We start from the raw sequence: 22092 nt of genomic DNA on the forward strand, positions 1-22092 counted from the left end.
CTGGTATTTGGAAACGTGTCCCCCGAAATTGGGAAAGCAGTGTGCTATGCTTACCTGCTGCATCTTCAGATGTGTACCAAGCAGAGAAACCCCCGTAACTGATGCTGGCATCAGTGATAAACCGGACTCTCATTGTGTTGCCACTTGACTCCACAGGGACGGGGATAGTGTGACCACAGAAACGTCCAAGAGATGGCGCATTGTCGTCGATACCATTGAAAACCTGTCATTCAGTGAAAAAGATGACTTTTATAGATTTACTTCCTCTACCACTGCACACTTTTCCAACCAGCCTTTCATTTGCAGTGATCACAAATAAACATAATTAAAAAATGCACATGGTAAAAAAAATCAATGTCTTTGACATAAGAACTCTCCACCTCCCCTCCCCTATAGGAAAGTTTGGAAATATGAAGGTGCTATGATGAAATAATTTGAACTCTGAGGTATAACAAAATGCTCAAATAGTGTTACTTGTAATTTATACTGCCACTACTAACTCAAATTTGAACGACAGACATTTCAAACAAATGCTGGATTTTGTATCTGACAAGTCTAGTATCATGCATAAATTTAAATTGTGTAACCATTGCATGTAGTTAGTGTGAACTTGCACACAATGAAAGAAGAGCCAAACTCCACCCTAAAATGCAATTATTTTTGTTTGTCATGAATGTGATTTATGGCACTCATGATGCCAATATTGATGATACCAAATCAAGCCAAAGGTGACACGAAATATCACCCAAGCCAATGTTTTATCACTTTTTGTTCTACAAAAAGCTGATCACAAAACTGGATTCTATGTGAGGTGTAATAATATCTGATGTCGCAAACTTGCAACTATATTTAGTAACAGACCAGTAACCGCAAACAGTGCTATCGTTCATATAAAACCGCAGATTTAACACAATAGACAAAATGTAATACCAATGATGCATTAACAACAAAGTACTTGCTCATCAAAGTTTGTATTCTATAAGCCTATAGAGTCACAAACCTCCACATAATCGTAGTGACAAGTACTGCTAGTTTCCAATTCCATGTCTCGGAATCTCAGCTTCACCCGGTGCCCACTGGCAACAGTTATAAGCCAGTCACACTGACGAGAGTGCGCATACTGACCGGGATAATTTGGAGAAGTGAAAGACCCTGTGGGCGTTGTTAATTCACCGCCACATCCTGTAGTATAAAATATGAATTTCATTACCAATGGCACACTTCTCGTTCGTCTTCTCAAACTCTTATCAAAACATCACGAGTAAATACGTAAACGCTGGTATAAATTATGAATATGATTATCAAAAGTGACTTCATTGACCATCTCCTAAAAATATTATCGAGATTTAAGATGTTTGTGCATGAACCAGATGTAATTCTATGAATATAAATTCATGAATTTGAGACTTGAAATATTTTCCACCACAAATGAGACATCCGTACAAATTAAAAAAAAAATTTACCTTCAATACTTGCAGTCCACTGTAAAATAAAGCCTGAAGATGAACCTGCATCATTGGTCTTGAATACAATATGAGCATAGCTGTCTGAAGTATCAACAGCTGGAGGTATGGCATTTCCACAGTATGTGGCCAACAGCTCACCTAGTGGCAAAGACAATGGAAGATAATACCAATCAGAAGTAGTAGATAATATCAAAACAGGGCTGGGACTCTGCCAAAAGATTGCACAGAGTGACTGGGAAATTTCTGTTTCAATTTAAAACCTACACAAACATGGTTTACATAGGTGAACCAAATGTTATCAATGGTTGTTGTAGAACTGAAGGGGTAGACAGGTTAAAGTGAGAATGTACTTTTCATAAATAAAAAGTTGTCTATCATTATTGTTAATAATTGGTTTAATAATAATAATATTTGGTTCTTATATAGCGCACATATCCACAAGTAGATGTGATCAAGGCGCTTCACAATTATTATTACCCCTGGTCACTGGACCTAATATGATACCACTCAACTCCCTGGGGAGCAGACAACAGCTCACATGTGCAGCCAATAAGCGCAGCAGAGCTAAACACACACATTACAACCACTGTCCTACCAGGTACCCATCACTCCTGGGTGGGGAGAAGCAATGAGGAACAAGTCATCGTTGATGACACAGTCCCCGCTTGTCCATTTTGTTATAATCTTTGGTGTCTAGGTAGCTGTGGTCTAGGTAGCTGTGGAATGACATTGATGCAACGGGCGCATTAGGCCTGTGACTTGCATAATAAAGTAATCTGAGGAACGTTCAATAAATGACTCATCTCTGCCGGTAATGACAACTCAAGGAACTTTTGATTACATCACACATAACGATGCCCTTACTGCCTCCAGTGTCATGATGGCACATACTATACACATGGTTTGGTGGAATTGTCGAAATGGTATGGGATCGGGTATGTTGTTGTAATCAGCCATTTCGGATCATATAATGAAACAAATTAATGTGCACAAGAGTGCAGCCATAGTATTTTATCTTCGTATCACGTTTGAACAAAATCAGTCCATCGAGGGATAGTGACCTATGTTTATGTTTCAAAGACATAAAAAAATCACACCAAAATTTATATCAAATGGCTGTCTATTGACCATATGGATCATAGTACAAAATTAGTAGACATGCATATGTATGCCATAGTACTTTATCTTTGTACCAAGTCTCAACAACATTGGTTAAAGAATATTTGCATATGATTAAGCTTCAAAGACATGAAAAAATCCAAAAATGACCATCTGACAGCAATATTGGAAAAAAATGACAATCTGGCAGCCATATTGGAACATGTCACAAAGTAAATTGACATGTATATGTATGCCATAGTGCTTGATCTTTGTGCCAAGTTTGGACAAAATGGGAGTAATGACCTTTGAATTACGATTCAAAGACATGCAAAATTCCAACAAAATGGCAGTTCTGCAGCCATATTGGATCCTATCGCAAGCTTAATTGATACATGCATATGTATGCCATAGTGCTTTGCCTTTGTGCCAAGTTTGAACCAAATCGGTTCAAGGATGTTTGAGTTATGGTTCGAAGACATGAAAAAATCGCAAAAAAAATGGCCGCCTGTCAGCCATATTGGATCATATCACGAAATAAATTGGTGTTCATATGAAGGGCATAATGTTTTGCTTTTGTGCCAAATTGAACAGAATCGGTCAAGGATGTCTGAGTTATGGTTCAAAGACATGAAAATCGCAACAAAATGGCCGCCTCACGCCCACATTGGATCGTATCGCAATATAATTCGACATGCATATGTAGGACATAGTGTTATGCCTTTGCGTCAAGTTTGAACAGAATCGGTTCAAGGATGTCTGAGTTATGATCCAAAGACATGAAAAATCGCAACAAAATGGCCGCCACGCGCCCATATTGGAACATATTGCAAAATAATTTGACATGGATATGTAAGCCATAGTGCTATGCTTTTGTGCCAAGTTTGAGCAGAATGTGCTCAAGGATGTCTGAGTTATGGTCCACAGACATGAAAAATCGCAACAAAATGGCCGCCACGCGCCCATATTGAAACATATCGCAAAATGATTTGACATGGATATGAAAGCCATGATGTTATGCCTTTGTGCCAAGTTTGAGCAGAATGTGCTCAAGGATGTCTGAGTTATGGTCCAAAGACATGATAAATCGCAATAAAATGGCCGCCTCGCGCCCATATTGGATCGTATCACAAAATAAATCGACGTGCATCTGTAGGTCATAGTCCTATGCCTTTGTGCCAAGTTTGAACAAAATCAGTTTAGCAGTGTCTGAGAAACTGTTGATGACGGACGGACGGACGGACGGACGGACGGACGGACGGACGGACGGACGGACGGACGGACACACGGACGGGACCCAATCTATAAGTCCCCGCCGGACTTCGTCGCGGGGACTAATAAAGTGCTTGCCCAAGGACACAACACCACAGCCATGCCGGGGCTCGAACTCACCATCCTTTGATCGTGAGTCCACTGCTCTAGCCACTGGCCCATGATGCCTCCATTGGTACTGTTGTTTGAAAATTTGCTCACAAAATTGCCATGTACACGGATTATACATTAATCGATAATACTTGATGCTTCACCTCAGGGTACAGTGCACAAGTGCAGAAACCCTTGACACAAGTTGTGTTGGCAAGGTCATGATCATGTAATATTTGCATACAAATGCAAGCATTGATGACTTTCAATTTCAAATGTTGAAGTTATCATTGCGACTGAATCACTTGCACATCCTGATCAAAGACATGCAATATTAAAACAGGGGCCTTGATAGCAGCAACAACAGCTCAGAATAGTAATGACAGCAACGTTAACTATGTGTCTGTAATGAATAAGGTCTTAGATGAGTCATTTGTGACTGCTTGTAGCTGCCATTGGACATGCTAAACATCAATGGTACAAGAGCTATAAAATGATGTATAAAGCTACTGGGACAGAATGATTAATTTCAACATGAAACAACTTAACTTCTACATCTCCTTTTTTCAAATAGGAAATAGCGTAAAACAATTTTGAAGAAGTTGAAATTGTTTCAACTGTACCTATACATAATGACTTTCATAAACCACGGGCAAGTAATGAGTTTTACACTCTATCATTAATATACCCATCATGGTATAACCTATTGACACCTTAGTGAGCCCATGTTAACAATTTTATATTGTAATTACTGGTATCATTCATAAATTGTATTAGTTATCAGAAATACATGCATGCCAAATGACATAGAGGGGGCTGTCCTGTTCAGAACTGTTACCTATAATTATATCATATTCATTGCTTTCTGTTGAAAGATTATGAGCTGCAACATAAGATATGTCAATACATGGGAAATAAAAGAAAGTACTGAATTTCTTACCAGGGTGGGTAGCGTTACTTTCTCTGATTTCAACATGATCACCGGTACATGATGTGTTTGATCCAACTAGCGAAAACGAGTCAAAAGCTAGTGTCAGGTAGTGACCAGGGGGACCAAGGATAATCCAGTTGCATTCCAAGTTGTTGTCATAGTTATTGGGAAAGTTTGGTGACTTGATGATACCGGTTTCTCCTGAGAAGGTGCCTCCACAAGATGCTACAGGTACATGATATAACAATCAAAGTAATTATTACATGGCTGTACAGAGAGAAATGCTCTGAACGTAAAGAGAGTTTGCATTACAGGACTCTGCATGACTGTAACTTAAAACTTCATACAGCATAGGAGAGGGTGGCATACCATAGTATTCCACAATATACCAAAATACACAGAAAAACAAAACATTTGATACAAAAGTAAGCACTCCACCAGAGAGTTCCAAGGAACACAATAATAGTTTTGACATGTTGGTAAGGAGCTGCTACCCCACCCCCACCCCCAAATCAAAAATACAACATGCTGGAAACCTACATGTATTTAACAGTGGTTGCTTACACTTCCATGGTATTCACTACATGTTTGATATGCATATGCAAAATGATAACTAACATTCCTTTATACTCACCTATAGTATAGGTCAGCTTGAAGCCCTTGTGGTTGACGTTGCCGTCAGAACGGAACTTCAGGAACATGGCATTGCCAGAGCTGACTTGAGTATCGGGTAAGTCATTACCGCAGAGTGTAACAAGCAGATCTGACTCACTTGAACTACCATCTCTTATTTGTAGATAATCATATGCACAACTGGAAGGAAAAAACCCAGAACAATACACAATCATAATTACACAGTTCCCTGATCCTTCATTTACCTGGATTCATTTTAACTTACGCCCTTGGTTGTTTTTAATTGAGGTTGACTCATAGCTGTAATACAGAATTCACTATTATCTGGTAGGATGGTGAGTTGATACAGTAACAGTAAAATACAGATATTATGCACAGCTTGCTCACATAGCATATGGTACAGTTTCACATGTATTTAAATTACATGTGACTCCCCAATCATTGCTTTAATGGATAAACATCTACTGCATAATACTAATCTTATTTTTAATCTGTTCAAGCTTCACACTACATGTGCATAAGTAGCAATTTCTGTCCCGACAATACGGAATTTCAGTACAGCATTTTCCTGAGAAATATCTAAGAATTGTATTTTACATAATACACAGCCCTCATAACATGATGCACGCCTTGTTATAACAATTAACATAACCTATCTGAAGATGGAATGGACTTGAAAAACTAACCCAACATTGCGCTCCATTTCAAAGTCGTCGAAATCAACCTGGATTGCCTCTGTAGCTGGAGCATTGATTACCCATTCACACTCAATGTTATGTGGATAGAAGTCTGGGTAGTTTGGAGTGGTCAGAATGCCTGACGGGTTAGCATCAGTCAGGGTAAGGGTGCCTCCACATCCTGAAAACAACAGCAAAATAAATATCGTGAACGTGCCTCATGTAATGGGGAAATAGCTGTAACTTATTATGAATATTTTCTTCACTGTTTTCCATAGAGCTTGTCTATATTTTCAAAACTCTTCATCAAGTATGTTGCCGAGTACTAGCCCTGGTAATATAACTCAATATAGAAAGTATGCAACGTATACTGTTACAATTGTTTGTAAGGTAGTATGCCCTCAGAAGTGAAAGACTTAAACTTTTGCTGAAACTTTCCTTAATGAATCTTTCAACCACTCTCTTTCCGAATCAAGGATAAAAATCGGGGATCAATGTGCAAATTTTTGTACTAAAGAAACAAATTACTCAAGATTTACCGATATCTAAAATTCAAAATGCCATAATCCCTGTGTTAACTCTATGGCGAAAAATATAATTTCCGAATTTCAAAAATCTAAGTCAGTGAAAAGTTTTCTTACACCGAGAGCTTTAAAATGAACCCTCACAAGTGGTATATCAGAAAAGAATTGTAAAAGTTTGAGAGTCCAAATATATGTCCCCTGAGTGCGTTCTACCTTAACAAAGGAACTCTGGCCAAAACTAAAATCTAGTACCGGTAGTCAATAATTTAACTATTACATCAGCAACTTTATGAAGATTTTTAGTTTTGTGTCAACAAAATGCAACAGAGTTGGCAATTGGTAGAACTAATTTCGTACCTTTCAATGGCCAATATTCAGTACAACCTCAATGCTTAACCAATTGATGGAAATTTACTTTGCCATGATCAATTACTTTATACCTTACAGTAAGTGCCAGAAAATTCTGGCCTGATCCTATACATCTACCGGTATGTTCATGATATGTTTGGTACAGCAGTGTGACTTCATCACGGTAGTAAAGGGGTGAAATGTTGTGGCTTGGCTCATAAGAGGGGCAGTTTCCGTTATTTACACACTGGTAACCTTTCTCAATTATTTTTCATCACCTCCATATACCTTGGAACTCCAGTCTGATAACAGATTCTTGTTCAGCACTAAACAAATCTACCATTCCTGTCTATGATCACATGTAACATAACATTTATGAAATGTCTAGTTTTCAACACTACTAATTTCAAGACTCTGTCTCTGACTGTGGGCCCTTTGTAAAATTTGCTCTGTAACTTTGCTATTTTCACTTTTTTAATTGCTCAGATTATACCTGAAATACTGAAAGAAGAGACAATAGAATCAATACCAAACTGAAATTGCATTTACTGCCCGCTCTGTAACACCTACCTGCTTCTACTGCTCTGAAGTTGAGTACAAAACCTGCCCCGGAGCCTGAACCATCTGTAACAAATTTGATGAGTAATAAATTGCTGCTTGTTCTGATTTCATCAGGGTTGGTCGAGCCGCAGTACTTGCCAAGTGATGGAGATGAAGTATCTTCACCATTGTAAAGCTGGAAATGAACAAAAGAATACAACTTTGGTTAACCCTTTGAGTGCTGTAATTTTTCCGGCCAAAATTTTACTGCAACATTTTATCAACCAATTTTTATTTATTTTTTCTGCATTTTTTGATAATTTTGGACCAAATGGACATCACATTTCATTGGTTACAGTTTTTTTACCAAAAATTTGGCAAAAATCTGAAAAAATTGACAGGGGTATATTTTATAAAGGTGACAAACATTGACTGTGGTGCTCAAAGGGTCAATTCTATCATCATTCATTCAAACAGGACACTAACACATATTACACTTTAATTTTCACTGGTATAACAGCCAGCCTGAGGGTAAAAATCTATTAAATTAAATACCAAATACAACACAGATTCTCACAATCGAAGTTAACCAAACTGTAAATTTAGTACTACTCATGTGCTCCAAAAATGAGTTACAACATGCAGCATAGCAAATCTTTTTTTTGTCTTGTAATAGTATTTCAATATTAGACTGTTGGTATTATCTGTACATACCTGAAGGTAGTCAGTGGTGCAACCACTGGAAGTTGTTCCATCTATGTCAAAGATGCTGAACGTAATACTGATTGTTGTGCCAGATGGAGTCTCCGCAATCCATGAACAGTCCAGATTATTCAGGTAGTTGCTAGGGTAACCAGGACTTGGAATTCTTCCTGAACCCTGGACAAGCCTTCCTCCACATACTGTTAAAGATGTAAATTGTATCAAGTTTAACTCTGTTGGTTTCTATTCAATGATGAAGAATGTCAGCGGCAGGCTATGACTGCCTGCCACAGTGAGAACTTGCTCTCTTTAAATTGTGACATATGGAACAGCCCTACATTCAAAATTATTGAAGAGCTGGGATTTTTAACTTTTTAGTTTCCAGGAGTATTTTTGGACGAGGTCATTTTACAATGACAGCTTCACTGTTTGGGTGGAAATCAAGCACAATATTCTGTACGTGTATATGTGAATAATATTTACAAGTTTTGTAATGGGATTGATTTCCCTGGACTTTCTGGAAATGTAACAAGTTCTCCGTAAACATGCCAAGAAAGTTAAAAGTTCCAAAGTTATTTGGGAGTAGCAAAAAACTTTTGGCAAGACATGTGCTCAAAAATAAAATGAAGAAAAATGCTCGATCAGTCAAAATTCAATGATGAACATAAATTTTTCTTTCTTTTTATAAAAAGATAACCATCAATAATACTGTAAAAGAGTGAAAAATTCTCTGATCCTCGACGGCTGACGCCATTAGAGAGAGAAAATGCTAAACATTCTGTGGTGAGGTCAGTTTGTGAGATATGTGTAGTGTTGAGTCAAGGAAAACTGAAACCGTTATTTAGTAATATTGCAGATCAATTACCTTCCTGATAGGTAGCGGAGAATCCAGTTCCATTTGCAGATTGATCACTGAAGAAGTTCACTAACATGGCCTGCCCTGTTGAGTAGACAGCTGGTAGTGATGATTGAACGGAACAGTAGGTTCCTATGGGATTATCGTCTGTATCACCTGTGAATATGACAACAAAAATGTAAAACAATTGCATTAGGTAGTGACTCAACGAACATGTAAATCTCTTTGTGAAATTTTGAACCTGTAACAAACACAGCCAAGTTTGGGTAAAATGTCATTTTTAATGCAAAATTGGGATTTTGGGTTTGGAATATTCTTTTTTTAAGATGTCCGATGGAAGTGTTGATGTCTGATTATGAGGCAGTTTTTCGAAAAATCTTCTATGTTTGAGTATGTTGTATATATCCAGAATATTTACTATGAACAAAAAAAGACCGACTGCTTTCATAATAACAGTTAAAAGCAATAAGTACATTCTCAGAAGGTGAAAACAAGCATGTCAAGTCAATAATTTCCACTCAAATATCATTACTTTTCCCAACTTCTTGAATTGAAGGCTTTCAATGAAATTTCTGTTTGTCTTTTCAATAAGCGCTCGTCTTCTATTTGTGTGTCATCTTTTCTACTGACAGTCACATGAATCAGTCCACCTACATCTGCTTTGAAATCTTACCGTCATAGACAGACACTCCATCAAAGGCACATGTTGAGCTTCCTTCCGTGTTGAGATCGGTGATTTGAAGCTTCACAATGGTGGCAAAGCCAGATCGGATTGTCCACAGGCAGTTCAGATTTGGCGCGTATCCATACGGATAACCAGGTGAAGAAAATGTCTGAGGACTGGCGGTGGTATGTAATGTAACTTCACACTCAACTGCACATAAAATCAACCAAAATACAATAATGTGTTAGATTTCTATATTTCACTCGCCATCATTTTCAAAATCTCACTGATTGCAAAGTACTGGATACACTGGTACCTTGAATATTGAGAGTTTAGAAACTGGTTTTAATCGTGCTATGTCTGAAAGATACTGAAAGGTTAACTTTGAATGATCAAATGTTATCATATGAATTTTAAGATTTACAGAAAGATACTGAAAGGTTAACTTTGAATGTTTGAGATTTACAGAAGAGTGTCTCTTCAAATTCAAAATTAATATGCAACGCACAATGGCCACACTTCTTTGTTAACTCTATATGTGGGAAAAATTGAAATTTAAAGTTTCATGACAACATGGTATTGAAAACTTAATTTTTCTGAAATCATTTCACACTACAAGTTATAAACCAGAGCAAAATATAGATTTTGAGTCAAAAGTAAAAGTATTTACAACTCAATCAGTTGTTTGTACTTTAAAAGTTTTGAGTCCATATGCTTCAATCGATTTCTGCAAAAATGACTGATCGTTTCAAACTGTGATTGAGAGCAAAAATCTCACCTGGACTAATGGAAGGCGGCACACTGGGTCCTTCCAGCACCTCATTCCACTCCAGGAGGAAGCCAGTGTAATGAATGGAGTAGTCAGTGTGGAACCTGATGAACATTACATTTCCAGAACTGTAGAAGGGATCTGGTATCTCCGATCCGCACAATTGAATAAGGACGGCAGACTCAATGGTCGGACCATCATGAAACTGGAAATGATAAATGATAAAATGTAATTTGACCTTCACCTCAGATTGATACTGTTTACTCTCTGCTTCGTACAACCCTGTGTCTGAGTCCAACAACACTTTTCACAATAACAGGGTTGTACAAAGACTTTGCTATGATGTGTAGGGAAAATGTTCACACACTAAACATTGATAAAATGGCTTGGGCTAAACTACGATGGCGGGAGGGTTAAACATTAGAATAGATGTGGAGTAATTAATACTAGACTATCAAAAATGACACTGTACATCATTTTCGTCTTAATGGCATATATTACACGTGAAAGGAAATAGGTAACAAAAATCATGATTAAAGATTGGTGTTCCAAACCGACTTTTTGAAATAAATGCATGGAAATAATTTCAGCTGTTGATTTAATGTAGTTTACACATTAATTTATGACGGCAAGTATGCCAACAAATAAACAGGGAGCTATGTAGGGTTGAAACATCACCATTTCTGTTCAGCATAGATTTCTACAACATTTTCTTAAGTACAACTGAATTTAAAAAGTATGAAGCCACAAATGGACAGTTGAATGTGTAAAGAAATTGCATTTTTATTTCAAATAGTATGAAAAACTAAATTGGCATTTTTTCACACTTTTGGAGAAGGAAACAATTTGGCAATTTTACCATTAAATCTAACCTGGTGATAGCTTTGTCTAAAACACTTTTTACGATGGCTTCTCTCACCAAATCTTTGTGGAAGTTAGAGAAAAATATAGCGCTGGTGATATTTTCCTCCGTTTTCACATGCAAGTCAATAAATTGACAGATACTGTGGGTTGCCCAGTCTTCAACCATCATGATAATATACTGTGTACCTGTCTCTTTACTTTTGCTGAATTTCTTTTTTTATAATTTTAGTTAAAAAGACTGGCTGGAGCTATGATCTAGTTATCCATAGGAAAGATCTCGTTCTATAACTCCCCTATTCTCCCTCATCCATCCTTACCTGGAGGTAATCATATCTACATGGTGGGTATCCCTCCACAGCAAATGCTTGGAATGTTATCTTTATCCTCCTGCCAAAGGTCACAGTGATTGTCCAATCAACGTCCAAGGCTGGTCCGTACTCCCTGGGATATCCAGGTGATGAAATCTGCCCCCTTGGTCCACTCATGTCACTGCCAGGAACTGGAAAGCAATCAAGTCCAAGTGAGAACTATAGTTTCTGAAGCTAAAATTTGCACTCGAAATGTGAGCACATCGTATTTGAAGAAAAGTAGGTACACGTTTTATTATATAGAAATCTTCTCGTCTTAGGGTGTCTTTGTCAAAACAGGAATATACACCGTAGGACAATGTTGAATTGCATCGCAGCAAATGGACTTGGGGGTATAACTTGCATTCATTAGATTTGCTTAAACTACTTCTGCAATCTCCATGATCAAGGCCTTCATCGTTTAGCTGCACTTATACAGTGACCAGAGCAGATGAAGGAACAAGGTGACAGTAGGGGGTTTATCTTCCTTGGTGTAATCACAGGCGGCCCAAAAACTATTACTGAGTTTTTCTCACTGTTTTCTCTATCATTTTCTCTCCTTTTCTTCATGCTCTGACTGATCGGAGTAAATAAAATAAATGACTATATAGCCTAACCTATAGCCTATTACACCCCATTAAAAGGACGTTTATCTCTCATATACACATCTTGTAATTAATTAGTCAACACAACTAATTATGCTAATCCGTGGACTTATCAAGGGTTGGTCAACATTGCAAAAATAGAGATGTAAATGAAATATGGAATATGGTACGTCCATTGTAAATTTCATCTCCATTTTTAAGCAAACTTTCACTTGAATAAAATTGATAAATCAAATTTCTGTGCCAACATTTGTAAACACATGAGGAAAAGTTATCAACAATTTACAAATACAAATTTTTTCCTGATTTGAAGATATCTGGATAACTGTATCTTTTGGAACCTTCAAATATGCGGAAGCTTTTCAGCCAGCAGTATCATAAAAGTGTTCAAACAATGAATGAAAATTTCACCATCATCTGCACAAGTCTGAGTCAGGTCATCCAAAGGGACTACTCATTCGTAAAATAAATATGAATTTTCCGACCAGTGATTCCAAAGAAGAAGTGAAAAGTTGATAATGTAGTTTGACAATTAACCATTCTGATAAGCTCTACTTTACTGACAGCAGAAATAGCAAACCAATTGAAATAGCCATTCAATTTTACATACTGAAACACACAAATGCATACAGACCTATTGAATATGTTGCCATGAAGCCAACACCAGTTCTCTGCGTATTAGATCGGAACATGACCCAGAGATTAGCCGACTGTGTGATGTTGGTTGGCGGGGTGTTTCCACAGTAACGGCCAATAAGATCACCATTCTGGCCATCAGTCCTCACTTCAACAAAGTCATTCTGACAATTCACAGCAGGTTCAATGTCAATCAGGCTATAACGGGAAACAGAAAATCACCAAATCATAAATACTGTGGAACCATTAATTTAGTAAATGCCATGGGTACAAGATAATTATAACTGTAAAGGATATACCATTGAAGTTGTTGGTCACCATGATGAGTACACGACATAGTTACCTTCATTTGTATACTAACTTAAAGGAAAAGGCCCTGGTCAGCAGCATTCACTTCTGATAATTTTGATGATGTTGACTTTAGTTTTTTGTTCTACTACACCCCATTGCATGTTGAGGTATAGCGTTGAGCTTGTCAACCCAGCCTCTACGTATGTAGACTTCATTGTTATTGTACAGTAAAGAATTCTGGTCTTGACTAAAATTCAAATGTAAACAAATAGCATTGCATTTCACATGTAGAGACGTTGTATTGTGAAGCTGAATAGTTGGTGTTTCAAGCAGCTTTAGGGTCATGTTAGGTTGACAGCGATAATCTTGAAATTGACATCCTGATTATGGTAAAATGTGTGCCACGGGGATCGATATCCACACTCAAATATTTTTACAATACTTTGCTGGTATACCACTTAAGTGGCTTCATTTTGAGGCTTGTAGAGTAACAGAAGCTTTCACTGGCTTGTTTTTATGAAAATCAAAACTTTTTTGTTTTTTGCTATAGAGTTAACATAGAAATGGCAGTCATTTTGCATTTCAAATATCAGTGAATTTTTGTTTTTAACTGGACAGGTACTAAATTTACAGTGACCCAAGAATTTTATTTCTTCAATTTTTAAGAATGGTTGTAAGTTTCGTTTGGGAAAGTCTCAAAGATAAAGATCTGAATCTTTCACTTTTGAAGTTTGTACTGTGTACCTTTTAGTTAACCCTTTTCCTGCCAGACAGTAATAACTGTATCACTTCCCCATCAGCCAAGTCAGTAAAAAGTGGTATTGAGCGAAAACATGACGTATTTTCACCCACTTGGCTTGGTATAATGCATCTTTTGTCCAAAAAAATATCAACTTTACAGTATTATGTTTTCAGCAGCCTTCAAATGTGCAGTATTATGTTAAAATACATCATATGGAATACGTTGTGTTTCATTAATTTTAACCATCTTGACCTGGTGGTGAAATATGGACTTGGCAGGAAAAGGGTTAATGATATATCTGATGACTAGTTTTCACTGGGCCAAATATCATTAATGAGCCTGAAACCACTGATCTGAACAAAGTTTTGTTGAAAATTTCACGATCAGGCAGGCATAGACTAACTTAAATCAATTTAAATTTCTGTGTTGTTTATGTATGGAAATACAAACAAAAGACTTTTAGTGTGAAAAACACATCATTTTGTGGGAAAGCCATTTCTTTTTGAATGGAAGGTCTCACCCCTACCAAAATTATAACTAATATGACAACAGTTACTGTACCTAAAGACAAGGAGAACTCTGTTTCCAATAGATGGTGTGATGGTCCAGACGCACTCAATATCATTGGGATAATTATTGGGATACATGGGGCTGTTAAAGGCACCATTGGCAGAGACATAGTCACCTCCACAAACTGAAAAATAAAAGAAAGAATTGGACAGGTTCAGCAATGGTACAGAAAGGTAAAAAAAGTTTGGGGAGACAAAGCACAAGCTAATTTGGTAGTAATGGTAAAAGACTGGATGTTTGTCCGATTTCTGTCTTCAAAATTTAAGCTTTCAAAGACAGGAAACTAGAAATCTTATTAGCAGGAATGGACAAGTGCTTTTAGTTCAAATTAAGCAGTTCTGCAGTCTAATCTAGCGAGTCTAATTTTCTAATTCTCCTCAAACTCTACTATTTCATTACATTCAAGGCAAGGCAGCTCCAACCATTTTGAGTGTACAGTACCACAGGAAAACATACCTGAAGTGGAAGTTGTGTATCTTGCAAAGAATCCACTCCTCTGTCTAGTGGCATCAGAGGTGAATGTTACGTAGAGAGCGTTACCCGTTGACGTAACAGTTGCCGGAATAAATTCGCCGCAGTAGCGACCAACTTCGGGAGCTTCGGGGTCGTTGCCGTCTCGTACGATGACGTAATCATGGAGGCATGCGTCATGTGCCTCAACATCAAAGTGGGTGAAAATCAAGGACACTTTGTCGGCTGAATGAAATGAAAACCATGGAAAGTAAATTACCAAACTCATGACAAAATATTGACATACATTAAATGTTTTGACCTGTCAAGACCTGCCAGTCAAATCCTGATAAAGACTGCATTTTGAAAAACATTCCAAATTGCACTGAATAAGTTAAATACTTGCCAAATCTTAACTGCCATTGGTTCAGAAGGTGAATGGATTCATTTCAGACACGACGAGACAACTTTGATTGCTTAAGGAGACGGATGGATAAGTTTGGCACTTACCTCGACAACTTTGATTTGTTGAAGAAATTCATCAATTGTTTATTACTTGCACATGGCTACAATAAATCAATGAATGAATGAATGAATGGATGAATTGTATACTAACCTAGATTTGGAGATTCTATAATCCAAGTGCAATTAGCCTGGGCATCATAGTTCTCAGGATAGTTGGAAGACTGAATTGACCCATCGATGGATGCGTCCAGACGTCCACCACAACCTTTGTAAGTTTACATAAAAAAACAGGGAAACAGGAGTAAGAGGTACAATCACAAATGTTATAAGATGACCCTTGGCGGTCGTAGTTTTTCTAAAAAAATTTGCCCCAATGTCACTTTGGCATAAGTGAAGAATGCTAGGCACATGCCGAGCTGTAGTACAATATAACATGAACTTAGGGGGTATGTTTGTATTTATTCATCATCAAAGGCACCCTAAGACATGCTTTGATCTCTACCATGAGGATGACTGGGTGTTACCTAGCGTTCGTCAGGAGTGCCAGGTGACCACCCGTGTTGGATGATGAAGGGTTATAAAGTAACCATATAAGTATTCTAATACCATGTGACACATGGCAATAGGACACTGCTGGCTGCCTATCAACATTGAGTTGAAATATTTATAGGCATTCACTCTTTAGACAATCGTTGGTTACATGGGTTTCATTAAGAGCCGGCAGCCGGCGAAATTGACCGGTTACTCTTCACGATTTCGCCGGCTACTGTTTTTGGAAATTTGAACTCTTTCATTGCTAAAATAATTTTTACCTTCTGAATGATACGGACAAGTTTCATAAGCTGTGTAATCAAACTTTTCAACGGCTTTTATGTGAAACAAAATTTAGAAGACGAGCGACTACTACGATCGCCTTGTACTACGATGCAGCACAGTCTTGTGTATACTGCCTCAATAAAAATCGGACGATTCTATTGGTTACCTGAATTGCTGATTCCTATTTGGTGACCTTTATATATGCTAATGAAAACGTGCATACTACACCTGTCGGCCGTCGTTAGCTCAGCTCAGAATAGTCGATGAACAAATGAAGACGGAAGCGATCGCAAGATAAAGCTTCGCTCTACGATCCTCGGTTTTGAAGTGGACCAAGAAACGAAAGAAGGATAATTACCTGGATTTAAACTGTTTTCGAAGGCGATGACCTGATTTTTTTCTCACGAAAAACTTTCCGATTACAGTTGGAATTTTAGTAAGCCGATGTGCGTTGCACTGCGGTAGGCGTAATTGTTAAGGTATATAACCAGCTGGACGTATGATATGTACTGCTCTTCGGTCTATCGACGCCAATAAGAACGTCGCCCAGAGTGCATGGTTACAATACGATCAGACCTCTAAATTCACTTCAAAAGCGATCATCAGGTTAAATCCAAATGTGCACTTCTGAACTTACAATTTTCATATCCTACATCAAGGTTCTTACTTTGCATACCAATATAGTCAAATAACCTTGAGGATCTTTGATTCTATTTGAGCAATATGGTAATGATTGTAATTTTTTATCATTATTCGTTATATAAATTATCCTTTTTACCTCCCCAGAGGTATAAAAGTTCTTCATCTACAGATTTCCATACCAAACATCAGGGCTCTTAATTTGAAGCATAACATTATGCATTAATGAAAAGTTTCTAATTTACTGTTTTTAAAATATAAGTGTTTCATCCAGGATGGCATCAACAAGGGGGATTTTTCCCCTTTACCAGAAAATTTCGGGGGCATTTCACCAGTTCATGTGTTCTACTTGTACCTCTAAGGTGTGACTGGCACCATTTCATGGAAGGGGGGAGTGGTCCCCTTGACAAATTAATTGGGGGTGCCAACATTTCAACAGAGGGGGAATCCCCTATCTCCCTGTCTAGATGTAACACTGTACATATCAAATTTATATCATTAATAATAGTGAATTATTATAGTTTACCTCCTAAAAGCATAGACTCTCTAAAGACTTCAGTTTTCTTTGTTCAAATTATCGTCAACATTACCACATTTTGTCATTTTTAATTATGAATTATCATATTTAGGCCTAATCTCCCAGGAAAATGGCTTTTATGATATGAACACAAATTGCCCTGGAACACTGCTGACAATTCTCCTGAAAATACTAGAAATTCAAGTGACTGTAAGCTGTAAAAAGTAAATTTTAGCTCATTTTTCAGGGTTTCCGGCCTTTGGCCGGGAGGGGAACACCCCTCCCGGACCCTCCCCCGACGACCACCGCTTTGTGGTCATGGCAGCTGGAAGCCGCCTACTTTCCCACTCTAGCCCCCTACTTCAAAACTTAATGAAACCCCTGTGGTTACATGGAAATAGAGTCTGTTGATAGATGTGTTTGAATTGTAGGGCAGGCATTGGTCTTTTTTGTGTGTCTAACTTTTGCATGATTGCTACCAGGATAAAATGCTACAGTTGTTTGAAGTGAAAGAATCAACATTCAAGATACCTGCCAATAAAAATACTTTAAATTGCAAGTATAACTTGAAACTTAGCCTTCAAAAGTCCTTACTTTTAACCCTTTAATGACAGTGGTTTGGTCCAAACCCATTGTAATCAATGGTGATTGTGGATATGTTTACTGGGAATGAGGGATGAACAGGTCAGAACGGGCCATGTACAACAACAGGCATGTTGCATAGGCAGGCAGTACTGTACATACTTGTATGTATTGTATAATTATTTGTGTAAACATGCATTTGTTTTTTAATTTATACAATCAGCATTTTTTTACCCACTTATTCTTGCAATCTTGGAATCAAAAAAGTAATATATTCTAAAATCAATGCTGGATTCTACGAGAAGAAAGTTGTCAAGCTACTGCAAAATTAACCTGTTCTATACGTGGCTTTGAATCCTGTGCTGGTGACAGAGGCATCTGTTTGCATATGGACAAACATTGTGTTGGAAGTTGACTGGATAGTGTTGTTTTCTGGCAGACCTTGCCCACAATGAGACAACAACAGAGCACTGTCTGCATCGGACCCATCATATACCTGTCAAATAAAGTTATCAAATTCAATTTCGGGAAAAAGTTCATAACATTATAACAATTCAACAATTTATATAAGTCTTAGAGTAACTTTAAAGTAAAATATAATATTGAGCTCATTATTGTTTTCTGATTGCTAATATCAACTTTCCAAAAATGAAAAAAGTTTCTGCTATATATTTTGTTTTCAAATTCATCATAAATTTATGCAAATACTGGGAAACCATATGCAACATCATGCAATATAAGGTCCTTAAAGATAGTATGCACCTCGACAGTGAACAACAAACTTTTGCTCGAACATTCCTCAAAAAATTTCAAATTTCTGTCACCAAATCAACAATTAAAAGCAGGAGTCACTGCGCATAGTTGAGCACTAGAGAAACAAATTACCTAATGTTTACTGATTTTTGAAATTCAAAATGGCTGCCATTCCTATATTAACTCTATGAAGAAAAAAAAATTGATTTCCAAAAAACCAATAAGGTGTAAGGACTTCTTACTCCAAGAGCTTTAAAATGAGCACCAACAAGTGGTAGATCAGAAAATATTTGTAAAAATTTGAGAGTCCACGTATCTGTCCTGAGGCAAATTCTACCCTTAACCCTTTGAGCGCCAAAGTCAATGTATGTCGCCTTTAAAAAATATACCCCAGTCAATTTTTTTCAGATTTTTGCCAAACTTTTCGTAAAAAACTATATGTTATTATAAACTAAAAAACTATATGTGATATGTGATGTCCATTTTGTTCAAAATTCTCAAAAATATTACAAAAAAATTCATAAAAAAAACGGTAAAATGTTGCATTACAATTTTGGTGGGAAAAATTACGGCTCTCAAAGGGTTAAAGATGGTGTGAATCATGGTGTTGGTAAAGCTATGAGTAAATCTAGCCATGAATAATCTAACACTGTGATCAGATCCTTCGGAAAACATAAATGTTTTACTTACATTTACATAGTCATAGGCACAGCCTAGTGTGGCAGATGGGCTTTCCACGCTGAAGTCAACAAAGGATAGAACGACATGATGGTTTTCTTCCACAGTGATCAACCAGTTACAATCACTGCTGACATCATACGGCTCAGGGTAGTTCTTGGAGTGGATCTCTCCACTGGCGGCAGAGAAGTTTCCTCCACAACCTGTGATACGTCACAAACAACAAAAAATGTTGAGTATATATTTTCTTGTCACTATACCGTATATCAGTCTTTAATCATTTTGAAGGGAAAAAGAGCACCAGCTTTTCCTAGATGCTGCAGTAATTCAACTATAGGAAATTGGCAGAAACCTACTGTCTAATAATCTACAACAGTGCTTTTTGTTTTAGGACAAACTTTATGATTTTGTTAAAACACGTGAACAGTAATTAATTTATTATGTACAGATTGGTAGTCTACTGGAGATATATGGAAATTATTTCATAAACAACAAACAACAGAAAATCAATACATGCAGTTATGTTGACACCCTATACCTTATTTCCAAAAAAACACCATCCAGAGAGATTACAAAATGAAGCGAAGAATTTTAGACAGTGACTTAGGAAAAAATAGCAAATTCATAATCCGTTTGTTTGTGTTTTCACTTTACAAAGAACTCTTAGAATAGTCTCCCACTTCAAATCAATAAGGAAGTGTAGTATGTGACAGTAAAATTAAAAATTGTGTATAAACAGGTCTACAATGACACAATTAAGCAAACTTTCTGTTCCATTCATGTTTGATCAAACAAGAAACTTCAGCTAACTTTATTTCTTGCTGTTTTACATTGTTTTGTAACTGTATCAATCATAGCAATGCATGACAATCCCACTGGTTACTTTCATTCCCATAGTTTGACCTACCGGTACACCATTGTTTCTAGGATTTTCTTTGATACATTCCCTTTGCCTTCAATAGGGTGGATTAGCCCATATGCACTGGGAATAAAAGGGCTGTGTAATGCCTAAATTCATGGCATAGATCATCTCAATATTGACTGAATAAAAAATGGGTATTTTCCTTGGCTACAAATCTCACTGTTGTCAGTATATGTTACAGACGATAGAAATACTGTGTTTTTAGTGTTTTTTGAATGGCAGCTTAATGTGAAAGACAAACTTCCATTATTTGTACAGACAATAAAAATTATAATTATTATTTAATATTAATATGTAAAATATAGAAGATATATCTCTATGTTATACTTCTGACTCTTCAGAAAACTGAAGGGTACAAAGTTTGAATACTGGTGGTATTGGACTTACTAGAATTGCCTTCATGGATGGAGAAAGCATGGAAAAAATGGAATGATGGTAAGTGGGGTAAAAATGGCATTATGATAAGCTGAATAATGAACAAATGGCATGATTGGCAGGAAACAAGATAGCATGAGTTGTATTGCCAGCTAATAAGCAATAAAGATGAATTTATTCCATGTATAAAATATGCTGAAATGATAGCTGCATGATCAAAATCAAGTATTTTGAAGAACAGTGGCAGGCAAAACACACATTAAAAAAAATGTTGTGTGAGTCATGTAACAGCTATTTGCCAACGCTGCTGACCATGTGAACTACATCAATCTGATTGCATTGATGTGCCAGGGGGAAGCCAAATGACTGGGGAATCCCAGTAACATTTACTGACATACAGCCCTTGACAAAAACACTGACAAAGATTGTTACATCATACACAGGATGTTCTTCTGAGTGCACTACACAATTTGTACTAAAAATTATTGACTAAACTAGTCTCAGAGCTGGATGAATTCTTTTCTCACGTTGACCATGTGGATTTGCCACACTGTAAGTAAAGCAGATGATAGACTGAAGACATTATATGGATTTCATTTACATAAGGATATTACTTTTGAAAAGTAGCAATTGCCAACTAGTATTTGTTTCATAGACTGCAGATCCAACATACCTCCAACAAGTTCTTCGTAAGATGCATGAAAACCTCGGCCAACAATGGAGTTATCACTGGTCATTCTCAAGAACATGTGATTGCCAGTACTGGCGACATGTTGCCCAGCTGTGTTCTCATGACACAGAACTGTCAGTTGTGGAGCTGTCTCATCTTTACCACCATAAATCTTGAACAAAAAAAAGAGTTAAGGATAATTAATATCATTTTTCTTTTTAGTTTTATGGATGAAACTCACTTAGTTATCCTTTTAAGAATTTTTTGCTGAAGATTGTATTCACAAAATGTTTCTGGTTCACTATCTCTGCACGATCTTGTTTGTTGGTTTGTTCTTTCTCAATATTTTCATTTACCGTCTTTAAATATACAATATACAATTACTTATACGGAAACTTAGAATTTGTTTTGCTATTGCCATGCATCAGGAAACAGAAGAATGAAAACACATGTGGGATCAAGTGGCACAGATTCTTTCAGTGGATTTCAATTCGATGCCACAACTCTGTATGTGAGACAGACACATTGTATGCGCAATATAAACGATTAGCTTGGGTATCACCACTCATACACTTCAAAGTCACCAACTCATTGATTAGT

The 22092-nt window shown here is 37.0% G+C and overlaps 1 protein-coding gene across 1 annotated transcript in view; it reads right to left on the reverse strand.

Annotated features, from left to right (window-relative positions):
- LOC139117443 (cubilin-like) overlaps positions 1-22092 on the reverse strand; it is a 103012-nt gene that overhangs the window by 21229 nt on the left and 59691 nt on the right. The window contains exons 30-48 of the mRNA XM_070680560.1: positions 21496-21664; positions 19538-19728; positions 18428-18590; positions 15692-15805; positions 15082-15321; positions 14617-14749; positions 13021-13220; positions 11752-11933; positions 10580-10775; positions 9811-10011; positions 9147-9293; positions 8294-8481; positions 7610-7775; positions 6177-6348; positions 5492-5670; positions 4867-5082; positions 1464-1604; positions 1001-1182; positions 55-223 (exon numbers count right to left, since the gene is read on the reverse strand). Coding sequence (XP_070536661.1) covers positions 55-223; positions 1001-1182; positions 1464-1604; positions 4867-5082; positions 5492-5670; positions 6177-6348; positions 7610-7775; positions 8294-8481; positions 9147-9293; positions 9811-10011; positions 10580-10775; positions 11752-11933; positions 13021-13220; positions 14617-14749; positions 15082-15321; positions 15692-15805; positions 18428-18590; positions 19538-19728; positions 21496-21664 — 3349 coding nt within the window. The remainder of the gene's footprint in view (positions 1-54; positions 224-1000; positions 1183-1463; positions 1605-4866; positions 5083-5491; positions 5671-6176; positions 6349-7609; positions 7776-8293; positions 8482-9146; positions 9294-9810; positions 10012-10579; positions 10776-11751; positions 11934-13020; positions 13221-14616; positions 14750-15081; positions 15322-15691; positions 15806-18427; positions 18591-19537; positions 19729-21495; positions 21665-22092) is intronic.

This window comes from Ptychodera flava, chromosome 18 (genome assembly GCF_041260155.1).
Source record: "Ptychodera flava strain L36383 chromosome 18, AS_Pfla_20210202, whole genome shotgun sequence".
Classification (NCBI taxonomy): domain Eukaryota; kingdom Metazoa; phylum Hemichordata; class Enteropneusta; family Ptychoderidae; genus Ptychodera; species Ptychodera flava.